The sequence below is a fragment of the Melozone crissalis genome, unplaced genomic scaffold, assembly GCF_028551555.1.
Source record: "Melozone crissalis strain CALT ecotype California unplaced genomic scaffold, PUWL_Pcris_2 ptg000016l_1, whole genome shotgun sequence".
Taxonomy (NCBI): domain Eukaryota; kingdom Metazoa; phylum Chordata; class Aves; order Passeriformes; family Passerellidae; genus Melozone; species Melozone crissalis.
Genome location: NW_026535794.1, coordinates 1,245,397 through 1,271,968, shown reverse-complemented (window position 1 = coordinate 1,271,968; position 26,572 = coordinate 1,245,397). Strand labels below are relative to the sequence as shown.

The 26,572-nt window shown below is 51.7% G+C and overlaps 1 protein-coding gene across 2 annotated transcripts in view; it reads right to left on the bottom strand.

Moving 5' to 3' along the window:
• The window catches only part of SETD2 (SET domain containing 2, histone lysine methyltransferase), a 55,461-nt gene that overhangs the window by 14,995 nt on the left and 13,894 nt on the right, over nt 1-26,572 (bottom strand). Inside the window, exons 3-14 of one of the 2 annotated variants that reach the window (XM_054273149.1) lie at nt 21,051-25,432; nt 20,018-20,149; nt 18,686-18,814; nt 17,009-17,132; nt 15,913-15,990; nt 15,574-15,671; nt 14,384-14,510; nt 12,380-12,514; nt 11,906-12,034; nt 10,101-10,754; nt 1,257-1,305; nt 590-773 (exon numbers count right to left, since the gene is read on the bottom strand). In XM_054273149.1, coding sequence (XP_054129124.1) covers nt 590-773; nt 1,257-1,305; nt 10,101-10,754; nt 11,906-12,034; nt 12,380-12,514; nt 14,384-14,510; nt 15,574-15,671; nt 15,913-15,990; nt 17,009-17,132; nt 18,686-18,814; nt 20,018-20,149; nt 21,051-25,432 — 6,221 coding nt within the window. The remainder of the gene's footprint in view (nt 1-589; nt 774-1,256; nt 1,306-10,100; nt 10,755-11,905; nt 12,035-12,379; nt 12,515-14,383; nt 14,511-15,573; nt 15,672-15,912; nt 15,991-17,008; nt 17,133-18,685; nt 18,815-20,017; nt 20,150-21,050; nt 25,433-26,572) is intronic. The other variant, XM_054273150.1, reaches the window with a different exon arrangement.

Below are 26,572 nucleotides of genomic sequence, written 5' to 3'. Positions count from 1 at the left end.
CAGCCAAGGAAGTTTTGGAGTTAGAAACCCTGGTTTGGGCACTGCTCCCTCCTGTACAGGCAGAGATTCCTCCAGGTTCAGAACAATTCCCAGCAATTGGGAAGAGGTGGAGCAGGAGAAGGGAGTGGGTTTTGAAGGATCCAGGTTGCATTAGGAGGGCTGCATCCTGGAATTCCTGTATTCCCCATCCCTGGAAGTGTCCCAGGCCAGGCTGGACAGGGCTTGGAGCACCCTGGGACAGTGGAAGGTGTCCCCAAGCCATGGGGTGGGACTGGATGAGCTTTAAGGTCCTTCCAACTCAAACCATTCCATGATCCCTAATTTGTGGCACAGCTCCCCTCATTTCCCACCTCACTGCCAAACCACACCTGAGGATGGGGGTGCAGGTTATCCCAGAGAAGAAGCCACCAACACCAAGGACCCACCCAACTCCCACCAGGGCTGAACCTCACCCCCAGGATTCCTCCAGGAGCAAACCCCCATCCCCTTCCTGGGTGACTCCAAAGACCCCCAGGCCCGTTTTTCCCGGAGGTTTTACCCAGGAACGGGGCAGATCCCTGGAATGTGGCAGCTCCCTGCCAGCACTTGCCTGTCCTCTGGCCTCTTTGTGCCCCTCTCGTAGGCTGAGGACGGGGGGGACAGGGAATCTCGGCGCCTCTTCCTCTCCTTGCTCTGGCTCTGCCGCTCTGCATCGCGCTCGCGGCTCAGCGCGGGGTTCTTGGGAGTGGGGGTCTGATCCCGGAGCCCCCCCGGGTCTCTGCCACGGTCAGCTGCTGGGAAAAGAGGGAAAAAAGGGAGGGAAAATTTATAATTTGGGTGTTAAGAGCTCCCCTCTCTTAGAAACAGCCTCAAGTTGTGATGGAGACGTTCTCAGGTTGGATATTGGGAATATTTCTCATGGAAAAGGATGGCAAGGGTGGAGTCTTCAACCCTGAAGGGATTTAAAAGCCATGTGGAGGTGACACTTGGGGACACGGATCAGTGGTGGCCTTGGCAGTGCTGAAGGATGGCTGGACTCAATCTTGGAGGGCTTTTCCAAGCTCACCAATTCCATAATTATAATTCCAGGTTGCTCCATGTCACCCTCAGGGCCCCATCTCTCCCCACCCACTATTCAGATTTTCCTCCCCATTCCCAGGAGCTGCTTCCCAGGAGTTGGAGCTATGGAGGCAGAACATCCCCTGACATTCCCAGCTGGGAAAATGAAGCACTTTCATGGGAGCAGAGAAAAACATGGAAAAAGGTGAGGAACTTACCACTGCTTTCCTTTTCTGCTTGGCTCTTCTTCGGGATGCGATAGACCTCCTGTGGAAAAGCCACCAGCAGGGTCACGATTCCAGCTGCTCCCAAAACCACCCCAAACAGCCAAGAATCCCATAAATCCCATACATTTACAATAAACCACCAGAAAAGGGTCTCTTGAAGGAAAGTTCTGGGGATTTTGTGGTGCTTTCCACGTATTTCCTCTGCTCAGTGTTTGGTTTTTGATTGGTTTCAGTGGAATTTTGGGCAAAGAGCTGTAGGGCCCTACACCTTCCAAGGTGGCAGAAGAGTGTCCCAGCAGCAGCTCCTGCTGTCCCTGTCCTGGTCTCCAAGGCAGTTTGAGATGACCCAGCACGGAGCAGGAGCTGGGCCGGGTGGCCTGGAGACATTCCGTGGCTCTGTCATCCTGGCTCTGGTGGCCAAACTCTGCTCCCCCTGCTCAGGGACCACCCCCAGGCCTCTCGCAGCTCCCAACAGGGTCCCATGTCCATGGTGTTCCCAAGCTCTGATGTGGGAGCACCCCCAGGGGGATGAGCAGGAGCAGCTCTGAGTGACCCCTCTGAGCAAGGAGCTGCTGAAGCTGCTGAGATCAGACCCAGCACCCACCACACCTTCAGCAGCAGCAAACCCCAAACCCCAAACCCCAAACCCCAAACCTCTGCTCATCCAGCTCCTCCCTCAGCACAGGCAGACCTGGAGCTGCTGGAAACACCCAGAGGAGCCTCAGAGCTGCTGCAGGGCTGGAGCCAGGCTGGAGAGCTGGGAATGTTCATCTGGAGAGGAGAAGCTCCAGGCAGAGCTCAGAGCCCCTGGCAGGGCCTGGAGGGGCTCCAGGAGAGCTGGAGAGGGACTGGGGACAAGGATGGAGGGACAGGACACAGGGAATGGCTCCCAGTGCCACAGGGCAGGGATGGATGGGAGACTGGGAATTGGGAATTCCTGGCTGGGATGGAATTCCCAGAGCAGCTGTGGCTGCCCCTGGATCCCTGGCAGTGCCCAAGGCCAGGCTGGATCACCCTGGGACAGTGGAGGTGTCCCTGCCATGGCAGGGGTGGCACTGGATGATCCCAAAATCTTGACAACTCCAGGTGGAGATGGCACCATGGAAAAAGAGGGAAGAAGAGCTGGGAATGAGGAGCAGACCTTCCCTAAGTCCAGGTTTAGCACAATGTCTTTGCCTCTCCCATGTCACTGGAACCAACTGTGCATCCCTCCAAGCAAGAAATGAGGTTTATCAGCTCCTTTCCATGCTCCATTGTATTTTCAGTTGGAATATTCTGGCATTCCCAGTGTAAATCCCATTTTACCTCTGCGATGCTCATGATCCTACAGAGGTTTTACAGCATTCCTGACTGTCCAAGTGCTGGAAGCTTGGGGAAAAAAGCTCATTTTTGTTTAACTCCAGCTTCTATCAAGCCCTTGCTCTGTCATTCCCCTTCTCTGTCATTCAAGCTGCCAGTCATTCCTGAATTAACAGTTGGACTTGATGACCTTGGAGGTCTTTTCCACATTCCTTCCCTTCCTGAAGGAATACAGAATTCCCAAGAATTCCCAGGCATTTCCAGCAGGATGTGATGAACCAGCTGGATTGTGCCTGATGGAGCATCCCTGCTGGAGCAGCAGCTGCATCCCCCAAAAAACCCATTAAATCATGAAGGAGATGCTCAGTTTAACACAAATAAATTGTTTTGGGGAGCTGGGCTGACATTCCAGCTTTCCCAGAGCACCTTCCCTAAAACATCCTTTCATTCAGGCCCTGGATGAGGCAGAGTGGGGAAAAAGATGGATGTGACATTTCCTGGGGGTGAAGGCTGCTCCAGCTGGGAATTTAAAGCTTCCACATGCTCAGAAATGTGGAGTTTACCTTGCCTTGACTCTCAGCTTTTACAGAATATCCTCTTTTATTTAAACTCCTTGAGTTTTTAAAGCTGTTTGGGAATTAATTAATGGCTCAGGGGGCTCATTAGCGACGTGCTCACCCCCAGCACTGGATGGGCTAAAAATGAGAATTTCCTTTAGCAAAAAAAAAAAGGGAAGGAGAAGAAACCCTGCTGTGGTTTGTCCACAAGGCAAAACCACTTCAAAAGTGCTGCTGCTGGCTAAAAAAAAAGGGATTTGGGCCAAGATTTTTAGGTTTTTAAAGAGATTTTTGCTTTTCTGTGGAGCTCAAACACACCACATGGAGTTTGAAGCATCTACAAAAAAGAGAGGCATTGAAATTCCCAAAAAATGCCCTTCAAATAAAGTTTTTAAAATTTATGTATGTGTTTGCTATAGGCTACAATACTCCAAATCCAGTTTTTTCAGAGTAAATGTAAAGAAACAGCAGCTCCATGTTTGGAGTGAGGAGGGATGCAGGATAAACCCATAATTACATAGGATTTATACATTTATAAATGATGTAATCCATATAATGGAATCATGGACTCATGGAATGGTTTGGGCTGGAAGGACCCTGGAGCTCATCCAATTCCAGCCCCCACCACGTGCAGGGAACCTCCAACCAGGCCAGGGTGCTCCAAGCCCCATCCAGCCATCATCTATGGATTTCATTTCATTTTCCTACAGAATTCCACAGCTATGGATGGCAGGGATGATTTTGCCTCTCCCTACCTCGTGTGGGATGGAGGTGACCACAGGGGCAGGTTCTGAAGCCCCAAAATCACCTGCCACCAATGGGTTTTGCCAGGATTTTTTTATTTCCCATGTTAAACTCCTAAAAATGTTCATTTTCTGTGTAGCATATCCAAAAAATCCCCCTAAATCTGGCTGTTCCCAGGGGGAATGAGGAGCCACCAAGGAATGGGATCAGGGATGAACACCATGGATGTCCAGAGGGGAATGAGGAGCCACCAAGGAATGGGATCATGGATGAAAATAATGGATGTCAAGGGGGAATAAGGAGCCACCAAGAAATGGGATCATGGATGAAAATAATGGATGTCAAGGAGGAATAAGGAGCCACCAAGAAATGGGATCATGGATGAACATCATGGATGTCCAGGGAGAAGGAGGAGCCACCAAGGAATGGGATCATGGATGAAAATCATGGATATCCAGAGGGGAATGAGGAACCACCAAGGAATGGGATCATGGATGATCATGGATGTCCAGAGGGAATGAGGAGCCACCAAGGAATGGGATCATGGATGAAAATCATGGATGTTCAGAAGGACAACGCAAATGTTGGGAAGAGCTAAACTACACCAAGTCCCCAGCTCCTAAAAAAGATCTCTCCCAGTTAAGAGCAGGATGAGGAATGGAAACCACTGAGAAAAGGCTCAGTGGGAAGAGAAGGAGGATAAGGAGCACCTGGAGTAAGGGGATAATCCTGGCATTGCCACACTGCCATGCCTTGCTCTAACTTCACCAGGACATTGGGATGCCCACTCCAGATCCAGCTCAACAACCTGGCCAGCCCTAAAGTCCAGGAAGCCCAAAATCCAAGGTGAGGATGAGCTGGGAGTGAGCTCCGTGCTGGTGGAGAGAAACTCCAGCCCCGCTCAACGGAGCCTCCAGCATCCATCCCGTGTGGGAAGATGGAGGCAGCAAAAGGCTTTGAACCAGGAACAAACGGAGGGATTTGTCCAAATTGCTCCATGAGAAGCAGATGGTGGTCAGAGCAGGCTGGGGAAACTCCCAAGAAAAGGCAGTTTTATTTTTGGAAACGGAAGCTGCTGGCTCGGAGCTGCAGGATTCCTCAATCGACGCGGCCGCCGCTAACGGGCTCCAAATGGCTCCCGAGCGCCCAGCACGGCTTTGAAGGCGCTGCACGCAAAATTAAAGGCAGGAGGAAAAGTGACACGAGTCTGTTCGACACAAAAGAGGGGGGAGAATGGGATTTAGGCTGTCCAGCCTCGGGCACAACCCAGCCTTGGCTTGGGAAAGGGAAGAGCTGCAGGATGGAGTCACGGCTCAAATGGTTCTGAGTGGGAAAGGAAGACTGGGTCTTGATGGAACCTTCTCCACAATTCTGTCCCTCAAACTGCCAGTCATTCCTGAATTAACAGCTGGACTTGATGACCTCGGAGGTCTTTTCCAGTCTTAATGATTCCATGAGTTTATCCTATGATTCTATGAACTTCTGTTGATTTGTTGAAGGAAGAACGCAACCAAGTCCATCTCCTACCAGGCTGGATCCTCTTCCCTCCCTTCCTCTCTCCTCTTAGTCCTGCTCTGTTTTGGACACTTGTTTTGGGTATCCAGACTGAGTTTCTCCTTAGGAACAGCTCTGTTCCCTTCCTCCCTCATGTACACAGAACAGCACAGAGAAAATGATAAAATATTAATAAAATGTGTGAAATTTCACAAAACTCCCCCAAAATGTTGGTTTAAGACCAAATTTGATCTGATGGTGTCATTTTATCCCAAGGATTTGTGTTTTCTTTGGACCAACACCATGAAATCCCTGCCTGAAGGCCAGAAGATCCCACAGCAAACCACGGCCTGGCCGCTCCCCAATCCTATTGTTTTCCCCAGCTATTCCTTGCTCTAAGTTATAACAAATTATAAAATTCCTGATTAAAGCACGGGATGTGCGTGCTGGAGCCAGAGCCAGGCACTCCAGGATGGCTTCACTGGGAAAGGGACAGGCCAGAGCAGCTTCAAGGGGCTTCACCAGGATAAACCAGAGGAGACTTGGAAAGATCATCCCAGGGGAAGATGGAAGCTCAGCTGCCTTTGGTCACCCAAGATGTCCCATTCAGGGTGAAATGGCCTCCAGGGGAGGATCAGGTGGGATATTGGGGAAATTCCTTATGGAAAGGGTTGTCCAGCAGTGAAGAGGCTGCCCAGGGCAGGGGGGAGTTGCCATCCATGGAGGGATTTAAATCCCTGTGGATGTGGCACTTGGGGACAGGGGCAGCGGTGGCCTCAGCAGTGCTGGGGGATGGTTGGACTCAATCATCTCTGAGGGCTTTTCCAACCTCTCCAATTCCCTGATTCCATGATTATTAAGTGCAAAAAAAATCCACTTTGGCCCAGGTCAGGGTGAGGACTCAGCCTTGAGCTCCAAGTCACCACAAGGCCAGAAGTATCCAAATAAAACCTTTCAAACCCAAGACTGGCTCTAACAAAAGATCTTTCCTAAAACCAAGACCTTCTCCAAGTCACAAGGGAAGGACCTGTGGATCCTCAGAGCCACAACCCTTTCCCAGAAGGTGAGGGCCTCCTCTGGGGTGGGGGAAGATTCCCAAAGCTCGGTCCCACATGAGGCAGAGTGGCACCAAAACATCCTCTCTGTCCCTCAGCTCAGCTATCAACCTCAGCCCTCAAGAGGACGTTGGGAAGAGCTTCCCAAGCTCGTCCCTACGGCATATTCCAGTGATTCCAAGAGTTCTGTTGGCCATCACACCACGTGTCACCTCCAGCATGGCCTCTCCACACGGATCGGCCCACTGAGCCTTACCTGAGCGCAATCCACCTGGGAGAACCACGTGGAAGCACCACACCTGTGCCTTGCTGGGTGCTGTGGCACTGGGAGGGAGTTTTCAGCCCGGGAGAAGCCATGCAGCGCTTCCTCGGAGAGCGGGAACGGCGCCCACGAGCCCGGGCTGAAAACTCATCCCGCACCGGGAATGTGAGTGAGTGTGTGTCGTGCCAGGGGCGCGGCCGTGGCCAGCACCCCTCAGGGAGCCCGGGAAGGACTCCCAAGTCCTGTGTGTAGAGGTAGAGAAAAAAATCAAGCTCACTTAATCCTTTCAGGCCAGGAGCTGGGATTTCCCCGGAGCGACGTCCATTGCCGGCAATGGACGCACCAAAATAACGTCGGCATCCCCGAGTTAACCACCTCTGTCCTCCTTTCACCTATCACACTGCTCATGCATCAGCCAGCTTCCCAACCATCTTCCCGGCTCTTGGCGCTATGTCCTCTCCCTTCTTCCGCACGGAGTTGGAGAAAAGGAGCCCCTTGGTCAGCTCTGGCTGCCCGGAGAAGCTGGATGGAAACGGTGGAAATTACAAGGGGGTCGTCAGCAAGGCTGGAGAGGACAGCGCTAAAGTCACCACGTTTCCGACCCTCCCGCCCCCCAGACAGTGCCAGGTGTTCCACCACGCCAAAATCCCGGCTTTTCCAGAGCTTGGATGTGCTGGGAAAGGCACCTGGGGGTGAGTTATCCATCCCCCTTCCAGCTTGGATTTGTCTTTTAGACATCCGGGGTGGGCTTTGGTGGCACCTAATGAGGTGAGAGTTGGACAGAGGCAGTTAACTCCTGGAGCCATGAAAAAGTCCAGGACAGGATAAATTCCCAGCTCCCAGTTTCCCTACAATTGTTATGTGGGAGAGAAATGAATTGTCACAGCCCCGTGTCACGATCCTGCTTTTTTGGGGTGGATTTATGGGATTACTCCAAGCTCATGAGATCCAACCCCATCCCTACAACCAGAGCACAATCTGAGGATCATTAATAAATACACAGAGAGGATGAGAATCCACATCTAAAATATGGGAATGTGTCAGGACTCCATGGTCCCACCACAACTTCAACAAAACTCTGCAGATTCCCAAGCTGAGCTTCTCCAAGCTCCAAAGAAAACACAAATCCTGGGGATAAAACGACACCATCAGATCAAATTTGGTCTTAAACCAACGTTTTGGGGGAGTTTTGTGAAATTTCACACATTTTATTAATATTTTATCATTTTCTCTGTGCTGTTCTGTGTACATGAGTGTGGAAGGGAACACAGCTGTTCCAAAGGAGAAACTCAGTCTGGATACCCAAAACAAGGCTCCAAAGCAGAGCAGGACTAAGGCCTGACTTAACTTTTAGTTTAAAACAGGTTGGACTTGATCTTGGAGGTGTTTTCCAACCTTAACAATTCTCTTGGCAATGATGGAAAAGGACTTTTCCCCAGTGAACCATAAATTCAACCTGACAGTGTCACTTTGAGAGGAAAACCACACCAAGAGTCTGCAAAATCTGGTAAATTATCAGATCCACTTGGAAAAAAGGAAGAAAAGCACCAAACCACAATCCAATCGCTCTACAGAAATGTGTCTTACCCCACTCCTTCCCCCCTAAGATTTCTGTCACAAATGATTGTGCCCAAAATCTGGGCAAGTTCAGGAGTATCTGATCCTCCTGAAAAATTCAGACTGAGGTAAAAATGTCCCTGAATTCTCCTGGGAAATCTCTGCATTTCTAAATCCTGGTGTTTGCAGCTCCAGAAATGGCACAAACAAAGCTTAAGGTGAGGTCTCCTGCACCCGTGCTGGTTCCGCTGCACAATTAACACCCATTATTTTAATTAACCTCTTGCAATCATTACTCATTATCAAAGTCAATGGGTAAATAAACTCCTTAGCTCCATGATGCATCAGAAAACATGGATTTGCTTCAAATTACTTCCAGTAATTAAAGCAGGGCTGGGGGTTGATTAAAAGAAAGGCAGAAGAGCCTCCAGGTCCCACCAAGCCCACAAGAAGCTGGAACTGTGGCAGTGCCTTCAATTCCTGCTGGATCCTCAGAAATCTCTGGATTTGGGCTTACTAAAGAGGCTCCCAGCCCTCCTGGCCTTGAATGTAAGGAATATGAAATAACACATGGAATGCAATCCTGCAGGAGCAGCGGATCCGTGAGGAGCTTCCAAAGATCTAAAGAAACCCAAGGAATGGCTGAAGTGTTGAGTGGGGAGTGAGATCCACAGAGCCACGGAATGGTTTGGATGGGGAGGGACCTTAAAGGACATCCAGTGCCACCCATGCCACGGGCAGGGACACCTCCCACTGTCCCAGGCTGCTCCAAGCTCCAGCCTTGGGCACTGCCAGGGATCCCGGGGCAGCCACAGCTGCTCTGGGCACCCTGTGCCAGGGCCTGCCCACCCTCACAGGAGGAATTAATTCTTTCTTAACCATTAATCTAAATCTTTTTTCTTTTAGTTTAGAACCATTGCTGGAATGTCATCCTAATCCCACCAACAAGCTGGTGGTGGCTGCAGATCCCATTGGCCACCTATGGGACAGGGACACAACTCCAGAGGACAGAGGGAGCCACCAAGCCCTGCTCTTGAAGAGGTTTTCTGCTCCAGAAGACCCTGGTGGGAGTGAAACCACTGAAGTCTCAAATAACACCCACATCTGGGCACTTCCAACTGTGAACACCCAGGGGCTGATCCAACACTGCCTTTGAGGGAACCTGGCAGGGCCAACAGAGCCTTCTCTGGAGGCTCCACATGGTGCAGATCAAAAGAGAGGTCGAAATGACAGGAAAAGCTGGGCATGTTGGGATAACTCAACTCAGAGAATCCCAGAATGGTAGGGTTGGGGGGACAGGAAAAGCTGGACATGTTGGGATAACTCAACTCAGAGAATCCCAGAATGGTAGGGTTGGGGGGAACCTTAAGGATCATCCAATTCCACCCCTGTCATGGGCAGGGACACCTTCCACTATCCCATGCTGCTCCAAGCCCTGTCCAACCTTGGACATTTCCAGGGATGGGCCATTTAGGAGTAACCTTGAACACCTCCAAGGATGGAATTCAGGAGCTGACAGTCCATCCATCTGTTTCCACACTGAGGGATGTGGGCCACTTCCACACAAAATGCTCATGGGAATCTCAATCCCTCAGAGCTGCCCTTTCCCTGGAAGTCTAAGGGGATGACCAAGGTGTCCTTGTGTGCCCAAACCCAACGAGCTGCTGGTGTCACCAACACCTGGACATCTCCCAGGGCAGCTGCCACCAGAGGATTTATACAGAAAGCACTTTTTGTGTGGAAAAAGCCACTCAGTTATCAAATATTGACCAAAAGACATCAAAGCAGCCCCATGTGCACCACACCACCACCAAATCCACGTTTTCCTTAGCTCCAGGTGCTGGAGCTGCACGGAGCTGCCTCTTACCTTGAGCTCCTTCCAGCTGTCGAGCAGCCTGGTGGCCAAGTCGCTCACATCCACGATTTTATCCGTCTGCTCCTGGCTCCTCTCGCTCTCCACGTCAGAAACTCCTTCCTCCTCATCCTGTGATGGTGTCTCCACGGCCATGGGCTCCTCCAGCTTCGCTCCATTGCTCTCCTTGACCTCTGCCTCGGGCTCGGCCTCCAGCTCTGCAGGCTGGGATTTGCTGCTCTCCACCGGCGCCTCCACAGCAGTTTTGATCTCCTGCTGCTGCTGCTGCGGCTGCTGCTGCTCCTCTGTCACCTCCATTGGAGCTGCCTCCAGCTGGTCCAGGTCCTCCTTGCCCTCCTTCCCCTCCAGCTCGCTGGTGGTGTCCGAGATGGCGCTGTCCATGCTGTTCTCGCTGATGATCTTCAGCCTGCGGAACACCAACTTCTTGGGGGTGTCCGTGTCGCCCTCGCCGCCCTGCTTGGCCGAGAGCTCGGGGGTGTTGAGGGGGGTGTGGGCCCGGGACGTGTTCTCGCTGGAGTATCCGTCGCCCTCGCTGAGCTGCGGCACGGCCGTCTTGGTCTGAGCCCAGCGCTGGATGATGGGCAGCACCTTGCTCTCCTCCAGCATGTTCTTGGTGGGGATGGGCAGCAGCTCCAGGGTCTTCATGATCTAAGGGCAAGGACAAGCAGGGTGTTAGAGCCAGCAGGATTTAAAGCTGTGTCCGAGCTGGAATAATTCACTTTTCGCAGGAAGAGTTAACTCTGGAATTATCAAGGTGATCGTAAAGTCCTGGTTTGGGTGGGAAGGGACCTTAAAGGTCATTCAGTTCTCCTTGCCGTGGGCAGGGACACCTTCCTCTATCCCAGGTTGCTCCAAGCCCTGTCCAAGCTGGCCTTGGTCACTTCCAGGGATGGGAAGTCCACAACTTCTCTGGGCAATCTGTGCCTGGACCTCACCACCCTCACAGGAGGAATTAATTCTTTCTTAACCACTGATCTAAATCTTTCCAAAAATTCCTTCCCAATATCCCAAAATACAAAATTTAAATATCTGATCTCCTCTATCTGATGACAGTCACGGGTGATAGATTTTGGGAAGTTTTTTCCATGGAAAGGGTTGTTAAACATTGGAATGGCTGCTCAGGGAGGTGGTGGAGCCCCATCCCTGGAGGTGTCCAAGGAACACCTGGAGGTGGCACTCAGTGCTCTGGGCTGGGGACAAGGTGGAGATTGGGCACAACTTGGACACAATAACCCTGAACTTCCAAAAGTCTTTGGGCATCCAATCCCAAATTGTTTATGGAAAACTGAAACATTCCAGCTCCACTTCAGACTGTCAGGATCTCAAATTCCCTGGGCTTCAGCATGGAATAAACAGCAACAACAACAACCTTTAAACTGGCTCATGGAATCTATGTCAGGAATCTATGGAAAACCACAGGAGCAAATTCCTTCCGTTTATTAAGGATCTGCCTGAGGGCAGAACTTTCAGGCCTGTAGTTCTGAGGCACCTGAGGTTGTTTTCCATCAACACTTGGCACAGATTTGTATTTGAAAAAAAAAGAAGGAAAAGAAAATCCTCGTGATCCCGAGCATTCAGCAAAGCTGCCAAAACCCTTTTCCCCAAAAAGGGCTGGCCAGCCCTGGCACAGGCTGGAGTCCCCATTCCTAGTGGGATTTGAGGGCCCTGTGGATGCGGCACTTGGGGACAAGGGCGAGTGGTGGCCTCAGCAGCGCTGGGGAAGGGTTGGACTCGATCTCAAAGGGCTTTTCCCACCTCGAGGATCCCGTGAGAGCTCCCAGTGCCAGGGAACCACTGACCTCCAGCTGCAGCTTCAGGTTGTTGGCCGTGCTCCCTCTGCCATCGCCCAGCTCCGTCATCCAGATCCAGAGCAGGGACAAGCCGTGACACTCCAGGAAGGACTTGAGGCAGGACTGCGAGTGCGTGTTCTGCAGAGCCAGAGGGGGGAACATCAGACACTTCCAGGCAAAACCATGGAAAACCGCTCCACTGGGATCATGCTCAAAGCCATGGCAGAGCCAGAACTCGGCACCTGAGCAGGCCCAAGTTTATCTGAGTGGCTGGAACTGCTGGGGTTGGAGCAGGGATCCAGCAGCAGGACCACTGCAACCACTACAGCTCGAAACTGAAGGGCAGTGGATCCTGGAGCTGCTCAGCTGAGCCGGGGATGCAGCAAAAAGGGCAGGACCTGCCTCCCACACTGCCCCTGCTCCTCTGAGGATGTCACTGGAACAGGACGTGGATCCCTCCCCTCCCAGGCCGCTCCTCCTCACCTGGATGAGCTTGAGGCAGGTGAGTTTCTGCTCCAGGGTTTCGATGCGCACCATGAGCCGCGACAGGCTCAGCACCTGGTTTTTATCAGAGAGCCCCTCCCCGTTCTCCAGCAGCGCCTCCAGCTCCCCATCCACCTGCAGAGCCACAGAAAACACCCTCAGCCTCAGCCCAGGCAATTCCCTGACTCCAAGCTCCCTTTTCCCTCATTTTCCATTTTTCCATTTCCCATTTTCCACCTTTCAACTCTGCTGGAAATTCCAGGTGGTTGCACCAAAACCCTCCCGGCCCTGAGTTTATCTTTTCATGCAGAAAACAAGCTAAGAAATTATCTTTAATTGCAGGTAAAACTTATTATTTATATTCTGAGTTGTATAAATTCTTTATACATTTGTAATGATTAATGGGTTATAAACTATAACAGCTTTATAATCCTTACAACCAGAGAGTCCCTCTCCACAAGGACACTGAAATATCATCCTCTCATTTAGGGACTAATTAGTGTTTTAAAACACCCTATAAATTATTTAGGGATTATTTCTTGGCTTACTCACTCTCTAGAAATGATTTAGGAATTATTTCTGGTCTCCTCACTCTCTGATACAGCACACTAAGATGAAACTGGCATTTTTAAACTTCCCAAAAGAATTAGGAATAAATATTCTCCATAGGAACAGAGGTTTGTCCCTTCAAGGATGGAATAATTACAATTTGTAGGAATTAAAGAAGAGCCTGTACAGGTTCTTGCAGAAGATTTCACCCAAAAAAAATTCCTCTTGCTCTGGATTCTCTGCACTTTTTCCACATGGCATGAACCCTTCCCTGCAATTCCATGTGCTGTCTCTAAAATTCCCAACCTGGAAATGGTGAAACTCTGCCCTTGGAGCTGCCAAATTTCAGGTGACGCCCTAAATGGCAAAGCCAATATTGTTCATCTACAAATCATGGAAAGCAACCCACATTTTTAAATCCAATTTATGGTGGGGTTTAGTTATGGATGAGTAAATACTGGACCTGGGAAAGTCACTCTCTGGTGACTTTAAATAATCAAGAGAAAGGAAACTGGATTTAACTGAAGATCCAAGAAAATAAATAAATCAATAAATCCCCTCAATAAATCCCCTCAATAAATCTTGAGGGACCTTGTGAAATAAAATCATTGGAGTTCTAAAAGACCCCCCAAGATCATCAATCCAACCTTTGATGATACTGAACCCTGAGGTCATCAGGAGTAAACATCTCCCAAAGGAACAGAGATGAGAGGAAACGGCCTCAAGCTATGTCAGAGGCAGCTCAGGTCGGATATTGGGGAAATCCCTCCATGGAAAGGGTTGGTGGTGGTGGAATCCCCATTCCTGGAGGGATTAAAGCCACGTGGATGTGGCACTTGGGGACACGGGTGGTTTTGGCAGTGCTCGGGAATGGCTGGGCTCAATGGCAGAGGCTCAACCTGGGAAAGTCAGTTTCTGGTTTGACTTTAAAAAACTAGGAGAAAGGAAATTGGATTTAACTGAAGATCCAAGAAAACACAAATCTTGAGGGACCTTGTGAAATAAAATCATTGGAGTTGGAAAAGACCTCCAAGATCATCAATCCAACCTTTGATGACACTGAAAACCTTGAGGTCATCAGGAGCAAACTCCTCCCAAAGGAACAGAGATGGGATGAGAGGAAACAGCCTCAAACTGTGCCAGAGGCAGCTCAGGTTGGATATTGGAGAAATTCCTTCATGGAAAGGACAGATGGTGGTGGAATGCCCATTCCTGGAGAGATTAAAGCCACGTGGATGTGGCACTTGGGATGAGAGGAAACAGCCTCAAACTGCACCAGAGGCGGCTCAGGTCGGATATTGGGGAAATCCCTCCATGGAAAGGGTTGGTGGTGGTGGAATCCTCATTCCTGGAGGGATTAAAGCCACGTGGATGTGGCACTTGGGGACACGGGTGGTTTTGGCAGTGCTGGGGAGTGGCTGTGCTCAATGGCAGAGGCTCAATCCCCAAACTCACCGAGTCCTTTTTGCGGGATCGCTCCTTCTTCATCTTCCCCCCGGCCGCGCGGATGCTGACCCTGTTCTCCCCTCCCAGGTACCCCCGGCAGTTGGAGGAGCCACAGAAACATTTCTGGGCCTCTTTGCTGTGGGGGGACACAAAGGGAGGTTCAACAACAGCCCAGCCCCAGCCACAGCCAGCTCTGCACCCACCAAAGCCAGGAATGGGAATGGCTCTGCATGGAAAAGCCACTGAAACCCAAATAAAGGCTTTATTCCCAACACAGCTGACATGATCCACAGCCTCACTTCCAGGCTCTCCACAGGCCAAGAACCAGGAATCAGAGAGGAAAAGGTGGAGCTGGTGGGGCTGACAACTTCTCATCCCACATTGCCATCAATATCCTAATTTTCCTAAGGAATTTAGCCTCAGGATTATACATCCATTAGGAAAAACTTGCATTTCATAGCATTTTATAGCTCATATATTGAATTTGAGAGCTCAAAACAGGAGAAAGAATGAGCTCAGGATTCATGGGAGCAGCAAAATCCACATGGAAAATTTATTTTGTATGTTCAGTCATGGATAATAAATACAATAAATGCAATAAATATAGTTCCCAAGGAATATTTCTACCAAGCCTCTGTATTTCCCACTTGACACACCATCCATTTTAAACTCCATTCCACAATTTCTTGGGAAAATGGTGGGGTTTTATTTTAAACATGTGGCACCCACTGGAAGAACGTGGCTCTGCAGTGGTAAGAAGCAGGGAAGCTCAATTCCAGGAATTTCTGGGAATGAGGAATTATCTTAAAATGCAACTAAAAACTCATTCCTGCTTACAGGAAGGGCCTGGAGAAGGATCCAGAAGGAAAATGAAGGGATTTCCTCAAGTTATACTTCACCAAAGAGTAATGGCGGTTTATCAAAGGGATCCCAGTTCCAGGCTGGAGCTTTCCCTGCAGCCCTGGATTAGGCCAGGAAGAGGGGATGAGTTTTCCAGGGGGTTTTACAGCTCCTCAAAGCTTGCCAAGCCATAAAACAGCAGTGGGAAGGGAAGAACAGGAATTCTGGAGGAATATCCCAAAGTCTAATCAATAACCAGACAGGAAGAAGCAGGGAGGGGAATTCTCTGGGAAAGGGATGGAGCAGGAGCAGTGGCAGTAGGAAGAGCAGGAATTCCTGGGCCAGGAAAGGGGACGTACCCATATCTCTGGAATTGGTAATCAAACGTCAGCTCCGAGCCCGACGGGACCAGCTTGGTGGTGAAAAACCCAACCCTCAGCTGCCCATTCACAGTCCACTGTGGAGAAAGGATGCCAGGAGTTATTCCAGCCTCACTCCAGGTCTGCATTCCCTGAACACCCCAATCCTTGGAGAAACAGCACTGGGGAGTTTAAAACCAGGCAAAGTGCCCGGTTGAAATCCAGGTGTTCTCATGTCACTGATACAACAGGAACAAAAACCCCCAAAATAAAGAAGGAAAATGTTTCACTGTGAGCTCCGCAGAGGGAGGAGCTGCGGGATTGGACCCAGCATTTTACCTTTTGGGTCTCACAGTTTGGCTCACAGCTGTGGTTCATGAAGCGCGAGCAGTTCCCTTTCTGGGTGGCATCGATGATCTGAAAAGGGACAAGAAATGCAGGGAAAGGTTCATTCCTTGGGATGGGAAAAAGCTGCAAACACAACCCATGTGGGAATCATCTCCTTTCCCACTCTTTATTTGATATTCTCCATCTTCATTGTAGAGATTGGGGTTTGCCAGGACATTAAATCCCCACAAAAAGAGCACTCAGGTACACAGCTCCTCATTTTCCAGAGTTCTCCAGCTGGGTGCAGATCCTGGATTTTGTTTCTGATACAGCCATGAGGGGTTGGGACAGCGAATTTTTCTCCCACACACCTCATACTCCAAGGGAAAATTCATCCCATAAATACAAACACCTTTTATGACTGGAAATGCTCCTTTGTGACACTTAAAATCACACAACAATCTCAAAAATCCTTTTTTCAGGAGGAAAAACACCGAGGAAAAACCACTCTGAGTATTTTTAGCTCTTTTTCTCTCAAGCTCCCCAGACCCAAAAAGTCCTGACAGGAGAGACAAGGAGAATAAGAGATGGAATTTCTATTTATCCCCCTTGTTTTCAGGCAGAGAGAACAGCTCCACATCCCTCGGAGCTGAAGCAGCCATAAATAATTAAGGATATCCCATTTATAAATATTCCAGTGGCAATCCTGCACAGAGGGACTCTGCCAGCTTTAAATATCCCAATTCCATGGAGTTTAATGTGAAAGGAAATGTGGATTTTTGGTGTATTTGGGCACTCAAAAAGAGTGAGTTTGGCTTGGAGCCTCTTCCCAAACTCCTCTCCCGTGGAACAATGAGCCATGCTCCATCTTCTCCTTTGGAAAGACACTTTCCCCTCCCTAAAAATGCTGGGATACGTTTAAGCTGCCAGAATTTGGTTGGAACTCAGCAATGGGTTAAAAATCCTGAGGCTTGAAGTTTCCTTTCCTCAGGAAAACATTCCCAGTGGATTCAGGACATTGTTCCATGGGTTCCCAAGGAGCTGGTGCTGTACACAGCTAAATCCAGCCTTTCCCAAAGCAATCCCACCCCAGCAACCCACTGCTCACCTCATCATTCTTCAGGGCCATGAAATAATAGTGGATGTTCTTGTTCCGGGCATATTCCTTCACCCGAGCCTTGAATTCCTTGTGATCCAGCACCTCCCCACAGTATTCCAGGACAAAAGTGTTGCTGCAAGAGGGAAAAACATCCATTTTCTTAGCAAAAAAACCCACACAAATAACACAAAATAATCCCTGTTCAGGTGGATTCTCTGAACACAACTCCCAGCCTGGCCATCCTGGTGGTGTAACAATAATAACGTGCTTTAATCTCAGGGAATTCTGATTAATTTGGGATTTTATGTTGTCACATGGGAAGGTGACAGAAGGATGAAGCTCCCCTTGGAGTAGGGTTTGTACTATAAATTCTATATATTCATAGAATTACAGGATGGCTTAGGTGGGAAGGGAACTTTGAGCTCATCCCATTCCAGCACCATTCCATGGGCAGGGACACCTGCAACTGTCCCAGAGTGCTCCCAAGCCCTGTCCAACCTGGCCTTGGACACTGCCAGGGATCCAGGGGCAGCCACAGCTGCTCTGGGCTGGAAAACACTTTTCCAGGAGGAAATTTTCCCAATATCCACCCTGAGGCTGCCCTGGCCCAGCCTGAGGCCGTTCCCTCTGCTCCTGTCCCTGTTCCCTGGGATAAGATCCCAAATCCCCCCGGCTGTGCCCTCCTGGCAGGAGCTGTGCAGAGCCACAAGGGCCCCTGAGCCTCCTTTGCTCCAGGCTGAGCCCCTGCCCAGCTCCTCAGGGATTCTGCAGCCCCTGCCCAGCTCCCTCAGGGATTCTGCAGCCCCTGCCCGGCTCCTCAGGGATTCTGCAGCCCCTGCCCAGCTCCTCAGGGATTCTGCAGCCCCTGCCCAGCTCCCTCAGGGATTCTGCAGCCCCTGCCCAGCTCCTCAGGGCTTCTGCAGCCCCTGCCCAGCTCCTCAGGGATTCTGCAGCCCCTGCCCAGCTCCTCAGGGATTCTGCAGCCCCTGCCCAGCTCCCTCAGGGATTCTGCAGCCCCTGCCCAGCTCCCTCAGGGATTCTGCAGCCCCTGCCCAGCTCCTCAGGGATTCTGCAGCCCCTGCCCAGCTCCCTCAGGGATTCTGCAGCCCCTGCCCAGCTCCTCAGGGATTCTCCAGCCCCTTCCCAGCCCTGTTCCCTGCCCTGGACACACTGCAGGTTGCTCCCTTCTCCCTCATCTTGGTCTCCCCCATCCTGATCCTCCCTTGTGCCTCAGGAGATTTCCATGTCCTCACTCCTCTCTTCTTTCACCTCACCTAACCCAGTTCTTGGAATTACAATCCTGAATTAACAATGGGAAGAAAGATCCTCTCTGGATCCTCTCATTGTCCAAAGCGGAGGAAGAGGAGGAGGACTCAGGAAGAGAAGTTTTGCAGAGATGGGAATAGAAGAATGGACACAACTGGAGTGGAATATGGACAGAGAAAGGGGAGGCAGATTCATCCCAAGAATAAGCCATGAAAAACCAGGAGGAGCAGAACCAGAGCGGGAGATCAAACAACAGAGGGGCAGATGCCAAAGAGGAAGAGGAACACCCATCAGGGACAAGGACGAGCAGGAAGAACCTCAGCCCATCTCCTGGCAGGGAAATCCAAACCCCACAGGCCCTTTTCCCTTCAGCAGGGAGTAAAGGGGTGGGAGCAGGCTGTGGGAAGAGGGAAGGCTTACGATGGCAGGTCCTTGGCAGCTCTGAGCCCCCAGCCCTTCTTCTCAGTCAGGATCACCTCCACATCCGCGTGCTGCTTCTTCTGGAAGCGCCGGTTGGAGCAGTAGTCACCGTTCGGACACCGGGAGGAGCTGAGGGAAGGGAAGGGAAGGGAAGGGAAGGGAGCAAATCAATTCCCAGCAGGAAAACAGCGCCAACAGGAAGGGCTCAGATGGGAAATAAACCCCAAATAATCACGAGAAATTCCGTGTGAAACCTCCAAATGTGGTTTGCTATAAAAAGCACAGCCACGTGACTGCCAGCGTGCAAATGCAGATCGTTTATTTCTGGAAAGATAAAAACATTTGGAATGCTGATCCCGCTGTATTTCTGTATCAGGGCATCCCAGTGGGGAGAATTGGGCTCTTCTCCCCTTGTTTTGGGGGGTTATTCCTTCAAGGTATTCCCTGCCCTACATCTGGCCTATGAGATAAGAGCAAAAATTGGGATTCTGCCAGGTAATCCCAATCCTTCCACAATGCTTGTGCCAGGGGGGAACCCCACCAAGCACCTGTCCCTGCCTCCAGCTCCCAAACCTCTTCAGAGGGAGAAGGAGACACCAGCCATAGGCTGGAGAGGCTCTGGAGAAAGGAGATCCAGGAGATTGTGAGGGCTGATCTCCTGCAGATCATCCAAAGATTTAAATCGTGGAATCATGGAATGGTTTGGGTGGGAAGGGACCCTGAGGATCACCTCATTCCACCCCCCTGCCATGAGCAGGGACACCTCCCACTGTCCCAGGCTGCTCCAAGCCCCATCCAAACCCTGAAACCTTCCAGGGATGGAGCAGCCACAGCTTCTGCTGGCAGCTCCCAAGGTCACTTCAGGCCAGCACAGACACTTCACTGCCACAGACACATTTTATGAAAAATCCTTTCCTTAGGATCTTTTCTCCTGAGAAGCTGAGAAGCCTCAGCAACGAAACATAAACAATAACTATCTGCTGCTGTGGAATGCAACAGGTGCATCTTTGATTGGTCCATGTTGGTTGTTTTTAATTAATGGCCAATCACAGTCAGCTGGCTCAGACTCTCTGATCAGTCAAAAGATTTTATTATCATTCCTTTCTTTTCCTTTCAAGCCTTCTGATGAAATCCTTTCTTCTGTTATTTTATTATATTTTTAATATAATATATATCATAAAATAATAAACCAGCCTTCTGAAACATGGAGTCAAGATTCTCGTCTCTTCCCTCGTGAACACCACCACACTTCACTGCCACCTCCCAGGAATTCCCAGGTTATCTGAGGGATTCCCAGGACACTTCCAGGCCAATCCATGGACCCCAGCTCACCACTCGATCATGAGCAGGCGATTGAGACAATCCTCCCCACAGGCCACCTCGCCCTGCGCCCGCTCCTCCTTGGACAGCGGGGGACACTCGCACAGCATCCGCTTGATGTCCCGGTGCGATTTGTTCTTCTTCCTGGCAAGCCAAGGCATGGAAATACAGGTGAGACAGCAGCCAGGTGGAGAAACTCCTCCTCTATCCTTATCAGTGGTTTTTGGAAAAAACGGAAAATAAATGTCTCAAGGTATGGATTGATAACACTGGGGACAGGAATACCCAAGGAAACTTGGCTTGGGGATGACTTTGTGATGGCAAAAGGTGATTTCTTAAAGAGAATTCCCAGGATATTCAGCTGTTTTTCCTTTCTCCTCCCTGTCTATGTTTATTTATACACCCATATTTTAATAAGGCAAATTGGAGAGTTTTGTTATTTCAGCCTCTGCTTTGCTGTCAAGTGAGAGGATGAGAAAGAGGAGAAAATTAGAGTTAGACAAAAAGCAGGGCATCCACTGATTCATATTTTAGCTTCCATGAAGGATTTGGGGAATGCACTGGAGTGTGGATCCCAACAAGACAAACTATAAGAAAAAAAAATCAAATTATGGCCATTAAATTTTACATAGCTCCTCTGAGATGATAAATGAAGACATGGAAGTAAGCAAAGTCTTTGGAAAAGTGCCTTGTTTGTCCAAAAGCTTTTCCACACCCACACAGAATTCCCTGTGCCAACAGCAAGGGAGCAAGCTGGCATTTGGAGACATTAAACAGGCAGGATCTGGTAAAGCTATAAAAAAGGGTACAAATAAATCAACTTTTCCCTGTGATCCTCCCATTTTCCAACTCTTCTCAGCACTTGGGACTGTCTGGGGCAAACTGGGCGATTCTCCTTAGGAGAAAAGAGCCTGGGGCGGCTTTGCCAAATGTGGGGAATGCAACATCCCTACCCCTCCCTCCAATTTGGGCCATAAAAACCCAACCATCCTGGAACCAAATGGAAGTTAAATCCCAATTCAAACAAGGATAGGGCAGCAGTTACCTCTCTGTCAAGTAGACGTTCTCCTCGATGAGGTCGAAGTAGCAGGGCATCTTCCCCTGCTTGGCGAACTCCTTCCAGCGCTGGGGGTCCCTGAAGTCATCCATGATGCACAACCTGCCCACCATGGAGGAATCCTGCGGCGCTGGCTCCACCTGCTCCCCCTCCAGCTTCCCCTTCCTCTTCTCCCCAGAGTCCCCATCGCTCTCCGAGTCGCTCTCCAGCTCCGGCCGCCTCTTTTTTGGTGGGCCTCGTTCCTTCACGTCGTTTTTCTCCAAAGCTTTCACCTCGTCCTTCTTCTCCCCGCCCGGCACCGGCTCCTTGGTGGAATTGCTGCTGATCTCATGCGCCTGCACCGAGCCCTTCTCCTTCTGCCCGGGCATCTGGGATTTTCCAGAGGGGCTGGGAAAGCGGGGCTTGCACTCCTCATCCCAACGCTCATCCTCCTCATACTCCTCGTGGTCTTCCGTGAGGGAATCGGGCACCTGCCCTTGGCCGCGTTCGTAGTTGACCACGGAGCCTCTGCCGGCTGCCCTCGCATCCCAGTAACCGTTGCCTTGCCAGTAGCTCTGGGAGCTGGGATAGGCTCCTGGTCCTGGCTGGTAAACGTAGCCTGAGTACATCCCAAAGCTGCTGTCTGGCTGCTGGTAGGTGCTGCTGGGCTTCTCTGTCTGGGAGAAGTCCCAGCCCGCAGCGCCCATCTCCTCCGGGGCACGGAAACCATCCAGCCTGGAGTAATCGAGGCCGGACTGGTTCAGCCCGCCCTGCCCTTGCCGACTGTCAGGCTTGGAAGAGCTCATCTGGCGCCGGGATGTGTCGGTGCTCTCCAAGCTCTCCGGGACACAGAAGGGCTGCTCCTCCGGCCGGCCCATGGGCCTCCCCATGGCCACCACGTCCGGCAGCGCCATCCTCTCCTCCGTGCCGGCTTTGCCGTGGCAATCGGCCGTCAGGTCCGCCTGGCTCGTGCTGTCCACGCCGTCGCTCTGGGCCTGGCACGGATCCGCCCGCAGCTCCTCCGGCTCCTTCCTGCTCAGCTCCGTGGAGGTTGCCAGACTCTTCTCCATCCCTCTGGGAGAACACCTGCTCTCCACCTGGGGACCACCTTTACTCCCCATATTTTCTGACCTCTCCTCATAGTAGGTCCTGCTGGGCTCAGGCCGCTCATCATCCCAGTGGTCGGAGAAGCGCCGGTTGCTCCGGGAGGAGCCCGCGCTGCTCTCCTCCATGGCTATGGTGGAGTTCTTGGGAACCACCACGACCGACTGGAGCTTCTTCCGCGGCGTCCCATCATCGGAATCAGAGTCCTCCGTGTCGCTGTCCTCGCTGCCCCCCTCGCTGTCACTGTCCCCCATGTCGGAATAATCGTCATGGCCAGCGGGAATGAATTCCGAGGCGTTGCCGCTGCTGTCGCACGTTGGGGCTTGGGTCACCATCTCCGCGTCCTCTGAGGTGACAATGACATCGGAGGAGGGATACAAAGCGTCTGGAAAAGCCAAGGCCACCAAGGGCTCGCTTCCCTCATCCCTCTCGGCCGACACGCTGGGACACTGAACCCTCAGCCCATCCAGCTCAGCTCCCTCGGTGGAAACAGCACTTTCTTCCACGACCTCTCTGCCGCGGTGCTCCAGCGGCACTTCTGAATAGTAGGAATGTTCATTCTGGAACGACGACTTGCCTTTTGCTGAGCCAAGATCAACGTGCTGAGCATCCAACTCCAGCATCTCTTCAGCTTCCGAATGCTGGAGCGGCTCCTGGCACACACCCGGCGGGGGCACATCCCATTTGGAAGAGACACATTCTTCTGGCATGGGATGATCCGACTGGAGCTTCTGGGAACAGCCATCCTGGGAGGAATCCCTGCTTGAGCTTTCCGCTGCCAGGCTGATTTTATGGGAAGGATGGCCGGGATCATCCTCCCCAGCAGACTTGGAATGGGAATCCTCCGTGCTCTCGTAATCGCACGTCACCGTCTGCGGCTCCACCTGCACGTCCAGGAAATTCTCGGACGTCACTTTCAAATCCGCAGGTTCCGCTTCGATTTCCACTTCCGAGTGGTACAAACCAGGGGTGGCATCGTCGGAAATGTAGCAAAAAACAGGTTCTTTGGTTTTGTCACACGGAGTCACCTCCTCGTCCAGCTTCTTAAGGACAGTGTTAGTGGCATCTACATTCACGGCAGGGAGAGGGGCGGCTTCCTCCGGCTGCTGCGGCTCCGGAGCCTCCGCCTCCTGGAACAGGCTGTTGCACTCGCTGGACTGCACCCGGGAATCATCCAGCTCTTGCTCTTGGGACACATCCGTGCTCTCAAACCCATTGGATGGCAATGGATATGACGGGCTGGTCTTGACGGCAGGCGATGCTTCTGACGGACCCGGGCCGTGCTCAGAGGATGCAGCGACATCCTCTGCTTTGCAGGCACTGGAGGTTGCCAGACCCTCGTCCTGACCCTCCGGGGAGCCGTTCACGTTCGATTCCGTGGGGAAACACGTTCTTAAGGGATCGTGCTTTGCCTTTAAGAACGTTTCTTGCTCCTTAACACTGTCGTGGCCTTCATTTGCTGCAAGTTCCTCGGATTTTGAGTTTGCCAAACCCGCCTTGGAGTCGTCGGCCTTCGGCAAAGCGGGAGAATCGTTGAATTGATTTAACGGAGAAACTGTCTTTTCCCTTTCCAACTTTTTCACACTGGACACCCTGATCTCATTGTTCTTTACACAAGAGGTCTCTAAATCTAGAGAATTAGACTTGGACTTGATTTCTTCAATCGATTCTGTACAACAGAAAGAACTCTTAAATTTATCAGGCTTTGGTGCGGGGGCCTTGGAAGGGGTGGATTTATAGCGGGAGGAATTCACATTACTGTCGGGCTTGGAATGGGACGTCCCCTTCCGATAGCCCAGTTCATCGAGGGGAGAGCACCTTTTGGATACTTCACTTTCAGAAGTCCTTTTGGAATCTCGATCCGCTTTCGAAGACGACCTCCCTCGCCTGTCCACGTCGGCGTGAGACGACTCCACTTTGCTGTCCCTGTCCGACTTGGAGTAAGAGGATCTCGAGTCTCTGTAGGAGGAGGAGGAATGGGAGGACGTACGCCGGGAGTCGCTGGACCTGGAATGTGTCCTCCTGTACTCATCCTCCGAGTCCGAGCTCTCCCGCGCCCGGCTGTCCGCGTACGACCGGGAGTAGCGCGACCGTTCCCGGTACGGGGAGCTCCGGTGGTACCGGCGGTCGGAGTCGTAGTAATGCGAGCGCTCCGACCTCGAGTAGGAGGAGCTGGTTCGGGAGCTGCGATCGGAGCGGGAACGGGAATGAGAGCGGCTTCGCCTCCTCTCTCTGTCCGAGCGGGAGCGGGAGGACGAGTACCGCGAGTCTCTCTCCGATTTGGAATAGCTCGAGTACTTCTCATCCCTGTCCGACCTGGAGCGCGACGAGGACTTGCCCAGGTCATCACCGCGGAGGGACGTGGAGCTCCGTCTGGAATCTCTCTCCTTTTCCGTGCTGGAGATCTTCTGCTCGTGCGACCGCTGGCTGGAGGAGGTCCTCACGGAATCCTCGTCGGACTCAGAGCCCTGCGGCGCGCCGTCCGACTGGGAGAACTTCCTCTTGGCCCCCTGCCTCCGGGAGCACACGGGAGCGCCCTTCGAGCTGTCAGAAACCTCATCCTCCTTCCCAATATGGGAATCCTCCTTCGGCGGGGTTATCTCCGTCTGCTCGGGCGCGGGTTGAGTCCCGCGTTCCTCCGAGCCGCGCGGCGCCGGATCCTGCTTGGCGTCCGGCCCCAAGGGCAGCGCCTGGCTCGGCTCCCTGGGCACGGGGGCCTCGGCCTCGCCGGGCGGCGACAGCAGCAGCGCCGGCATCGGCGTCACCGGCGGCGGCGGCGGGGCCGTGGCTCCGGGAACCGGCATCGGCGACGCCGGCGGCGGCGGCGGGGGCGGAGGAGGCGGCGGCGTGGGGGGGAAATCCACGGCCAAGGCCACCGGTTCCGTCACCGGTGCCGCCGGAGCCGGGGGTGGCTTTGCTGTGACATTCAGCAAATGTTTTTTAAAATGAATCTTCCCCAATTCTACCTTCGGTTTTGGAGGTGAAGATTCCTCGGCTGAGCTGGCGGTGTCCCCCAGGTCCAGTTTATTTTTGGGGCTGAAATCAGTCGGAAGGGGAACCGCCGGAGGGGTGGGAGTTTCATTTTGTTTCTCGTTTCCCAGAGCAGCCAGGAATCGATTGGGTAAAGTTTTCTTGGTTAAACTAAAGCTGAAAGACACTTTTTGTCTTCCCTGCTCCTCAAGGTTAACCTTGGTTTTGGTGCCTTTGGGCAAGAAGCGGCTCGAGGCGACACCTTTGAACACGGGGCCTTTGATAAAACCGGCTCTCGGCACCGTTTCAGGTTTGCCCTGTGGAAGACAAAGAAGATGAAGTTGGAGGAATTGGATTTTGGGGGGTTTGAACTCAGTTCTGCAGCATTTTCTTTCACCTGGTGAATTTTTCATGATGATAAAAGAGAAATGCATATCCTGGGTCTGTCTTTATTGCCTGGCTCTGTCCTGAAAAAATCAATTCCTCAGACTTCTCCAGCTTGAAACTAAGCCTCCTCTGAGGTTTGGGCTGAGGCTTTTTATCTGACTTATTAATGACCAAGCTCAAAGTCCTTTTATCATTTAATTCTTATTTTTTAAAAAATAGAGTTCAGCTTACAAAGTTAATTGAGGGCAAAAATCTGCTTTTTAATGCTGTTTCTGTGGTCCCAGGCTACAAAGGATCCTGGGTTTTAAGCTCAAAGTGCATTTATTTATGTAAATCCACCTGGATGCAGCCTTCCAGTACTGGAGAAGCTACAGGGAGAGCTCAGAGCCCCTGGCAGGGCCTGAAGGGGCTCCAGGAGAGCTGGAGAGGGACTGGGGACAAGGATGGAGGGACAGGACACAGGGAATGGCTCCCAGTGCCAGAGGGCAGGGATGGGTGGGAGATTGGGAATTGGGAATTCCTGGCTGGGATGGAATTCCCAGAGCAGCTGTGGCTGCCCCTGGATCCCTGGCAGTGCCCAAGGCCAGGCTGGACATTGGGGCTGGGGCAGCCTGGGACAATGGGAGGTGACCCCGCCATGGCAGGGGTGGCACTGGATGATCCTGAGGGTCCCTTCCCACCTAAACCATTCTGGGATTCTGGAATTTGGTCCTAGCATAAACCAGACCAACAAAAATTACAGCAGGAATTCAAACCCCATCCTTTCCCACCTCCCCCCAACAGCCTTCTCCTGGTTATCACTAATCCCTGCAAGTTCCCAGGCTCAGGCCTAGACCAGCATTAATTAACAACTCCCCAAGAATTCCCATCAGGAGCCAGTGGTGCACGATGACTCTGCCACCTCTGGATCAACCGACCATTCCAAGCTGCCTCCTGCCCAGGAGCTCACTCAGCACCTTCCAAGCCCAAACCCAAGAATTTTCAGAGCACACAGAACCCTATATTCACCCATTTTGGGCATTTCTCCCTCTGTTTTAAATCTTAGAGCTCATCTGTGTCCCAGAATTAAA